At 35.9% G+C, this 10556-nt stretch overlaps 1 protein-coding gene across 1 annotated transcript; it reads left to right on the forward strand.

Annotated features, from left to right (window-relative positions):
- The first annotated feature begins 5883 nt into the window (after positions 1-5883).
- On the forward strand, positions 5884-10001 carry LOC126594281 (homogentisate solanesyltransferase, chloroplastic-like). The gene is made up of 10 exons (XM_050260524.1): positions 5884-6157; positions 6741-6862; positions 6963-7109; positions 7454-7679; positions 8309-8382; positions 8674-8766; positions 9144-9261; positions 9384-9446; positions 9584-9616; positions 9762-10001. The coding sequence occupies exons 1-10, from the start codon at positions 5954-5956 to the stop codon at positions 9834-9836; spliced, it is 1155 nt and encodes a 384-aa protein (XP_050116481.1). The 5' UTR covers positions 5884-5953; the 3' UTR covers positions 9837-10001.
- Positions 10002-10556: the final 555 nt, after the last annotated feature.

Below are 10556 nucleotides of genomic sequence, written 5' to 3' on the forward strand. Positions count from 1 at the left end.
ACCTCCAAATCAAGCTAGAGATCCCAATTATTTTCCCATTCCATTCTTGGTTTTTTTAAAACCATCTCCAAATGAGATGTCAAATCTGCCAAATAGGATTAAAAGACACTTAAGTGTTCTCCAATGGATATGCCATATATGATGTGGCATGTGAGTCATTTGACTCTTTGCTTTCTAGCCAAGGTCTAAAATATCGATGATATCGGAAATATCGGTAGTCCAAAAACACGGAAATTTCAATGGAAATATCGGGATATTATCGATATCGATAAAAATTGAATAAAAACCACGGAAATTGTAAGAAAAAACTTGGAAATTTTTATTGAAACTTTGCAGGATGTTTATTTAGTCAATTATCTATTAGTTTATCACAAAAAATTGGAAGGAAATGCATTGCATGATGGATTTAACTTATTTAAGTTGATTATATACCGAGCTGGCAAACATTGTGAGTGTAGAAAATATGTAGTAATTAACGAAAGAAGTTTAAACATACCATAATCATTTATATATAATGAATTAGTACAATATTTTACACTTTATACATTGCATGGTAAGATATATGAGTGACTTAGTAGTACCACATAGAGTACCTATGAGGTTCAAAATTTTCACTATCTTCATCATCTCTATGTGTAGAGTAAGTGTAAAATGGGAGGGGTTCGAATCTCCTTGGTGTTTTTTTAAATATAGAAATTTATCCTAGATTAGGTAACCAACGAGATTTGAATCCACATCGTAGTGCAAAGGCAACACATCTATCTACCATTGTGATAGCCAATTATATTGAGGTTTTGGAGGGTATCAATTAGCGAGGGTGAGAGGTATTAAATTGGTGGAGTCGGATTAGTTTATCCGGTGTGTAATACAGCAAGTCAAATTGAAACATGCATCCTATCTCTCAGAAACTCTCTCAGGAGCGCGTGAGACTAACACCCCAAACCCCCGAATCCCCTCTCTATGCGCGAAATTGAAACATGAAATTCATGGATAAGATAATAAAAGAATGATAAAATGCAATAAAAATAAGGTTCTAAAAGACGCTAGGCGCTAGTCCGGCGGTGGACTGGAGCCTAGCGCCTAGGTGCCTAGGCGGACTAAGTGGATTTAAGAAATTTTAATTATATATTATATAAGTTAATTAAATTTACTATGTAAAATATAAGAAAGACATGAAAAATATGTTATTTTTTTTACAAAAAAATAGTATATGTGACGTTAGATTTTCAAGTATATAGCATGATCTGATCTTCAAAGAGACTTTTAAGGTCTCAAAGATGGATTTCCCAAATAAAACAATTTAATTTAAAAAAATAAAATAATAAATATAAGATATTTTGAATGAAATTAGTGTTTAACATTTTCTTTAAACCACATAGTGACCCCTCCACCTCACCTCCCTCACATAACCCAAGGTCCCAAATTGAGACTCCCAATCCTATGTCAGACATAAAATAGTGTAAAATTTTCAAAATCAACACACACCAACACATTTGACGCATTGGAAAACGGAAAGTTTTTATTTGGGGTTTCTTTTTTGTATGCTCTTCCTCCTCTCTCACTTATTCTTCCTCTACTTTATTTTTTTCTTTTTCGTATCCCATAAGTCTCTCTCTCTCTCTCTCTCTTATTTCCTATCAGCCTGTGAAACACAAAATCCCAGAAATCTCTCTCCCTCCCTCTCTCTCGTTCTTTTTCCAAAAACCTCTAGCAAAGCAACCATGGGTATATTCAAATGCGGACGCAGATGGGAGTTTTGATGCAGATGCGGGAATTAAAGTTGCAGATCCAATGAGAGTTCGAGACATCAATAGTTGCAGAGCCTTCAATGCTGGCAAGAATTTCAAACCGCCTTGAGCACCACCTAGCACCGCCTTGAGTGCCTAAAGCTCCTAGCGAGTGCCTAGGTGGCCGCCTAGATACCCACCGACTTTTGTAACGATTTCCCCCAAATCGGATCGGGAGACCACCGCCGAACCACAGCATCTCCAAGTGGATTCCCTGCCTTCAAGTATTTTTGGGTTTCATCTCGCGATATTATCGCGATATATTGCCTAAATAATGTATTAAAATGCTGAAAATATCGTCTCCGATACTATCACGATAATATCGACAAAAATATCGATATATTGATGATAATTAAGTGGATAAGTGTGAAAATATCGTCCTCTAAAAAAAACGATATTATCGGCGAAATATCGCCGATAATATCGATATTTAAGACCATGTTTCTAGCTGCCTTTTATTACAACAAACAAAGAATGAGTCAAATATATTTAATTTAATTTTTAATGCATGGGTCCCATTAACAACCAATAGAATAAAAACTAAAACTAATTTTGATTATTTTTTAATAGTTAATGTAACTCTAGGCCCATTAAAATAATAAAATAAATATTTGACACATCCGTTGGAAAAAGAAGGAGAATTTAGCACTAGTATTCAATTTGCCACATCAGCCATCAAATAAAATTTTGACATACTATATTTAACATCTCCTTTGGAGATGCTCTAACAAGCCAGATTCACCTTGAATTCTTTATTTGGACTTCAAACTAGTTAACAACTTTATTTAGGCTTCAAAACAGACAACCAACCTTTATTTGGACTTCAAGACAGGCCACCAAACTTCTTTCCACATTTGACTAAGGGTCAGCTCCAAAAATGGTATGTTTTCACTTCTTTTGCCTTCAAATTTATCCTAAAATACATGTAACTGCACATTAACACAAAATTGAGTAAAACGCAAAAAATTTAACTCAAAAACATCACAAAGAGACTACAAATGGATGGTATAGATGTATGAAATATATGAGTTATCAACGTCCTCTCCTGTTTTCTCTATAATTTTTCAGTTAAATAGGCCCACAACAACCCCTTATATGTCACTTGCAATTTAGGGGGGATATTTTCATTTTTGTTGTATAGGTCTCGGGGCATTTACAGGGGAAGCATTTGTAAACGTATATATACAATTAAATCCTCAAGTTGTCACAAAGTAACCTTTGTAGCAATGGTTAAACCAAAGATTTTGATTCCTGGTTCGAACCACAAGCAATAGTTAAATAAAACCATTGGAAAAAAAAATGCCAATTTGGGGATGTAGCCTTCCTTGCATGCGAGAGGTACGGGGTTCGATATCTTGCATATCCATTTGTTCTTAAATGACATGTCATTCATTCGTTATTTTTTGTGTATCTATGTCCTCTTCTACTTTTTCTATAATTTTTCAGTTAAATAGACATACATCAGCCCCTTATATGTTACTTGCAATTGATGAGGAGTCTTTCTTTTTTTGTGTAGGGGTCTTGGGGGATTTGCAGGTTGAGCATTTGTGCATATTTATATGCCATTAGTACTCAAGGTTTCACATAGCATCCGCTGTAGCAATGGTTAAATCAAAGATTATGATTCCGGGTTCGAACCCCGGCAGCAGAATACTTCTTTTTTTTTTTTTTTTATATTACAATTAACAGTTAAGTAAAATCATTGAAAACAAAAAGCCACGTTGTGGGGATTAAATAATACCATTGAAAACAAAATGTCAAGTTGGGCATGATGATTGCTATGCAAGTGAGATGCACGGGATTCGATAACATGCCTCATCATTTTTCATTCTTCCTTTCATTTTGGTTCTTAAATGACGTTCATCCGCTGTTTTTCGTGTGTCTAGTTGGGGATGTTGCTTGCTATGCAAGTGAGAGGCACGGAATTCGATAACCTGCCTCATCATTTTTCATTTTTCCTTTTATTTTGGTTCTTAAACAACATGCCGTTTATCCGTTTCTTTTCGTGTGTCTCAGTTTCCAACTCTCTCTCTCTCTCTCTCTCTCCAATTCTTCAACAATGGTTAAATCGAAGTTTATGATTGGTAGAGGTACGAGGTTCGATAACTTGCATCTTTATTTTTCATTTTTCCTTTTATTTTTTGTTCTTAAACGACATGTCGCTCATCTACTGTTTTTCAAGTATCTCATTCTCCTAGTCCACTCTTGCTCTCTCTATAATCCTTCAGTGAAATAGGCGAACAACACGCCTTATATGTCACTTGCAATTGAGGGGTGGATTTTTCTTTTTTCTATAGTGGTCTCTGACTCTCTTGCATTTGCAGGTCAAGCGTTTGTAAACATTTATATACAATTAAATCCTTAAGTTGTCAAAAAGCATCTGCTATAGCACTAGTTAAGTCAAAGTTTATGATTCCAGGCTCAAACTCTAGCAACGGAAGATATTTTTTTCCTTCTATTTAATCGCAAGCAATAGTTAAATAAAACCGTTGAAAATAAAATTCCTGGTCCAACATGTATTTCTCTTTGCATGCGAGAGGTACAGGTTTGATACCCCACATCTCCATTTTTCATTTTCTCCTTTATTTTTGTTCTTAAACGATATGTCATTCCATTTTTCATTTTCCCATTTATTTTTGTTCTTAAACGATATGTCATTCATATGCTGTTTTTCGCGTGTCTCAGTTTCCAAGTCCTCTTCTACTCTATCTCTCTCACTCTATAATTGTTTAGTTAAATAGGCCTACAACAACCCTTGCAAGTCAAGCATTTGTAAACATTTCTATACAATTGAATCCTCAAGCTATCACAAACCATCTACTGCAGTAATGGTTAAATCAAAGATTATGATTCCGGGTCGGTTTGCATGCGCGAGGTCGGGTTTCGATACCCTTCATCTCCATTTTTCATTTTTTTCTTTTATTTTTATTCTCTAATTTTGATTATTTTTTAATAGTTAATGTAACTCTAGGCCCAATAAAATAATAAAATAAAATTTTGACACATCCATTAGAAAAAAAAAAAAAAAAATTTAGCACTAGTATTCAATTTGCCACATCAGCCATCAACTAAAGTTTTGACATACTGTATTTGACATCTCCTTTGGAGATGCTCTAACAAGCCAGATTCGCCTTGAATTCTTTATTTGGACTTCAAATTAGTTAACAACTTTAGGCTTCAAAACAGGCAACCAACCTTTATTTAGACTTCAAGACAGGCCATCAAACTCCTTTCCACATTTGACTAAGGGTCAGCTCCAAAAATGGTATGTTTTCACTTCTTTTGCCTTCAAATTTATCCTAAAGTACACGTAACTGCACATTAACACAATTGAGTAAAGCGCAACAAGTTTAACTCAAAAACATCACAAAGAGACTACAAATAGATGGTATAGATGTATGAAATATATGAGTTATCAACGTCCTCTCCTGTTTTCTCTATAATTTTTCAGTTAAATAGGCCCACAACAACCCCTCATATTTCACTTGCAATTGAGGGGGGAGATTTTCATTTTTGCTGTATAGGTCTCGGGGCAATTACAGGTGAAGCATTTGTAAACATTTATATACAATTAAATCCTCAAGTTTTCACAAAGTAACCTTTGTAGCAATGGTTAAACCAAAGATTTTGATTCCTGGTTCGAACCACAAGCAATAGTTAAATAAAACCATTGGAAAAAAAAGATACCAATTTGGGGATGTAGTTCTCTTTGCATGCGAGAGGTACGGGGTTCGATATCTTGCATCTCCATTTGTTCTTAAATGACATGTCATTCATCCGTTATTTTTTATGTATCTAAGTCCTCTTCTACTTTTTCTATAATTTTTCAGTTAAATAAGCATACATCAACCCCTTATATGTTACTTGCAATTGATGAGGAGTCTGTCCTTTCTTGTGTAGGGGTCTTGGGGGATTTGCAGGTTGAGCATTTGTGCATATTTATATGCCTTTAGTACTCAAGGTTTCACATAGCATCCGCTGTAGCAATGGTTAAATCAAAGATTATGATTCCGGGTTCGAACCCCGGCAGCGGAAAACTTCTTCTTTTTTTGAATTTATCACAATTAACAGTTAAGTAAAATTATTGAAAACAAAAAGCCACGTTGGGGGGATCCTATCCTGCTCTCTCTCTCCTCTCTCTTTTCTCTCTCTCTCTCTCCCCAGACATGGAGCTTTCTTCTCTGCGGTTCCCAGCTATAACACCTCACTGCAGCACCTCATCCTCTTTGCCTCCAATTTCTGTTCGGCCCACCACTACAAAATCGGTTGCTTTTCTCTCAAGCTGCAGGACAAAGTTGTACTCAATTGGGGTGTCCAGAAGCAGCTCCAAATCCTTGCTTAGCTGCCGAAAGAGGCGAAATTCCATCTGGGTATGCTGCATTTCTCCACTCTTAAGTTTTAATTGCTCCAATTGGGCTGTCTCTCTTGGCAGTGGCTGTTAAACAATTCCAATCTCAAAATTCACAACAAAGATTTGATCTTTTGTTTTTTTTTCAGATGGTTTTATTTAGTTTTACTCCAGTTAGTGAGAGAGAGAGAGAGAGAGAGAGAGAGAAAGATATATAGTTATATATAGTTATATATTTGGAAGTTTAATCCATGTAAATGTAGTTGTGGGTGTTAGAAGAACTGGAAGTTTTGACTTGTTTGTTAATCCATGTTGAACACGGATGTGGGTTAGTGGTTTGAATAGAGTATCGCATTGTCAAAGAGAAAAAAGTCTTAATACTGAACATGTCAAAGCAGCAAAAACTGGTTAGAAGTTTGGGATAGTTGATGAACCTATTTTTTTTACTCTAGAAAATGCAAGTAGAAGAAAAGGAAATTTGGTGATTGGTTTGGTTCCATATGCACGGTTGCATTCAAATTTTGTACACTATAGACTATAGTCTATCAGTTTATGAGACTCGAGCGTCTTCTTATGGCATTAAACTGAAAGTGAATGCTGGCCAGGCCTGCAGTCAAGTTGGAGCTGCTGAATCTGATCCAGTATTGACCAAAGTTTCAGATTTTAAAGATGCTTGTTGGAGATTCTTGAGGCCCCATACCATACGTGGGACAGTTCTGGGGTCTACGTAAGTAAATTACCACAGAGAACACTGGCTAGTAAACTAGTTTAAGTTCCAACTCAGTGCTGCTGTAGTTGACCGAGTTTCTTTTTTGTTTTGTCCACAGTGCTTTGGTGGCAAGAGCATTGATTGAGAACTCCAATCTGATAAAGTGGTCTCTGCTGTTTAAGGCATTCTCTGGTCTTTTTGCTCTACTATGTGGGAATGGTTATATAGTTGGCATCAATCAGATTTACGATATCAAAATTGACAAGTACGCCGCACACATTTATACAACCTTAACTTGAAATATTAGTTCCAAACAACCACAAAAGGGTTAATGGTCATTATTATTTTTTTAAAGATCCTGCACAAGTTGGCCCTTATCAGAATGTTATCGATGCCTTGAATCGTCATAGACTTAAAGTGGATGCATATAATCATCGGACTTAGAGACTCTTGTTAAGAATGTGTTGTTTACTCTTTGAAGAGCCAGATGATCTTGACCTTTTGCTAAACTGTCAACTAATCTGTTCTCCTGCTGTGTGACATATTCATCAAAGTTATTTCATGTCAGTTTCTTTGAACTTATTCTGCCTCTTTTACATTGCGTTTCAGGGTAAACAAACCTTATTTACCTATCGCTGCTGGGGATCTTTCAGTTAAATCAGCATGGCTCTTGGTGGTATTTTTTGCGGTGACTGGCTTGTTGATCGTTGGACTGAACTTTGGGCCATTCATTACTTCTCTCTACTGTCTTGGTCTTTTCCTTGGCACCATATATTCTGTTCCTCCGCTTAGAATGAAAAGATTTCCTGTTGCTGCTTTTCTTATAATTGCCACGGTATTGCTAATTTTCACCCCTTCTCCAATTCTAACAATACAATGATGTGCTCTTTTTGGATGTTTTGGCTCCATTCTAAAGTTAGTGCAACTCAGAATTCAATCGTTTGATATTGTATTATGTGGAATTTGAAATTCATGGGCTATCCTTAAAGCCTCCAAATAAAGATTAAAGCTAATATTGAGTTTTTATTTTTAATTTGTGGAAAAAGAGGGGAGGGTAGCAGGCCCGTGGTAAGTTACAGATAAGGGAGTAATTTATTTTAGAAGCCAAGTGAAACAAAACAATTTTCCAAGTGTGAAAATTATGCTCAAAACAGTAGTTTGACATTATTATATTGCTGAAGCATCTAATGCTACAATAGTGTAACACCCTCTCTTACTGAATTAGTATAGGTTTAACTAATATGACTGTCTGAAAATTAATGTGTCTGAATTAAACAACTTAGTAGCACGGAGCCTGAAAAGTAAAGAGTTTTAAAAGGGTTAGGATCTCTGTGGTTGCTTTTATGGTGTTGTGGAAATAGCTACCGTGATCTCTTGTATAAATATGTGAAATGAATATTATCTTTTCATATGTTTCTCCAGCAGTGGGGATGTCACAAGAGATTAACAAAATAACTATTGCAGGTACGGGGTTTCCTTCTCAATTTCGGTGTATATTATGCCACTAGAGCTGCCCTTGGGCTTCAATTTGAGTGGAGGTGTGTTACTTGCCCTTTTTTTGTTGTGTCATGTAGATACAGATAAAACCATAGCATAGTGTATGACCAATGGTGTGATTCCAAAATTAGATTGGACTAGTACACGATTGAAAAGGAGTTGTTGAAGTTAGACCCATGAGTATGGACTTATGACAGATAACAGAAAGCGATCTTTCTCTAACAACTGAAGATTTTTACTTATAATCTTGCATTTTCTTGTGAATCTCGCTATATACTTCAGATATTTTAGCTGTGTACATACTAATGCTGAAATTCAAATTCTATCTGCAGCTCGGCCGTTGCTTTTATCACTACCTTTGTAACATTGTTTGCTTTGGTTATTGCGATAACAAAAGATCTTCCGGATGTAGAGGGGGACCGCAAGTGAGTTGTAGGGCTAATTACTTTGTGGCTGCTGATATCTCATTTGATACTTGCTCCTCGTAAATTTTTATCTATACAAGTTACTTTTGAAAGGTTAAAAATAGTTCCAAACTTTGCTATTAGTTTTAATGTTACTCCTGTTTCCTTTTGTTTTTTCTCGTCTGACTAATTTTACACATGAACCACACATTATATCTTGGACCCTCTACCCCAAACTGGCCTAGTTGATCTTAGTCGCTGAATTAGTGAATTCTCAATTTTCTTAATATGCTTGACCAATATTGTTACTTTTCTTGCTTAAATACACCAATATTTTCTGTTTGAAGCCTAATATTACAGATGTCATCAGATACTCATTTGAATTAGGATGATTGCAGGTTTGAAATATCAACGTTTGCAACAAAACTCGGTGTTAGAAACATTGCGTTCCTTGGTTCTGGGCTTCTGCTGCTAAATTATGTTGGTTCCATATTCGCAGCAAGTTTAATGCCGGAGGTGAGTATGCATCCCTTTGAAGTTTACATTTAGATGATTGCGCAGTCCTTGCACTTGGACAGATAGCCATTCAAGTCCTTCGACCCAAAAATTTTCAAGTCCTTGAGTTACTTGTGGTGCAGGCATTCAGACGTAGCTTAATGATACCCATGCATGCAATCTTGGCACTGAGTTTAGTTTTCCAGGTTCGTATCTTGGACCTCTCTGATTACCACTATACAGGCATTTACGACAGCTTGCGCCCCTTTCATGGATAAATAAATGTTGAATGAACTTATGGCTAATGTTAAACTCTTACTACTTTATTCTTATGTCCTTTCAGACTTGGGTGCTCGAGAAAGCGAATTACACCAAGGTAAATGGTCTAATGAAATCAAGTACTACAAATTGGAATACGGAAAGTCAGCACGACTATTTTGCGATGTTTAATATTCCGATAACGTGACAGAGAATGTTTAGTTCATCATCTGATTGTACAAGTTTGAATGCATATTCTGCAGGAAGCAATTGCCAACTACTACAGATTTATTTGGAATCTCTTCTATGCCGAGTACATCCTTTTCCCTTTCATCTAGCAACGTCGGTCAGTATTTTCTGAATCTGTATCTTGTCAAATTGTAAATATCGGCATAAGAAACTAGAATATGTCCTAAATCCATATGCGATAAAGTTTTCTTGTATCAAATTCTTATCTCTTTGGTAAGGAAAAGTAACAAATAAATTGTTTTGAGCTGTGAGAATTCTGCTGCTAAACATGGATTTTTGGAATAATTTACACTTGAACTATATGAAAGCATTATTTATGCAGACATCACTGAGCAACTATCGAAACCAATAAAGCCATTAATCCACCATCTACTAGTCAGAATGACTACTCAGAAGTAAACCCTAATTAATATCGGTTCGTACCTGCAGAAGAACTCATTCATGCTTCGATCTTCTATTAACTTGAGAAAGAGGCCAAAGACGTGCATCCGTTGCTAATATTTGTCTAAGTACTCGCATATCAAAACACACACTAAATATAGTTTGGTCTTACTCACATTAGGAGTAAAACTCTTACACTATAGACTCATAGAACCTACAAGTTTTTTTGTTTCCGTTTAATATTGTACTATTTGACATGCCGAAATTTGGTAATGGGCGTATAGCTATGCATGGCCAGGCATACTTACATCACTATAGTTTTGAATACATATTATCACATTTTTGAATGAGTTAAAATATAGAATTGGTGCACCGAACCATATTCTCGGATGTCCTCGAGGTGACGGACACCGAACCAATTAGAGACG

The sequence above is a fragment of the Malus sylvestris genome, chromosome 12 (genome assembly GCF_916048215.2).
Source record: "Malus sylvestris chromosome 12, drMalSylv7.2, whole genome shotgun sequence".
Classification (NCBI taxonomy): Eukaryota; Viridiplantae; Streptophyta; class Magnoliopsida; order Rosales; family Rosaceae; genus Malus; species Malus sylvestris.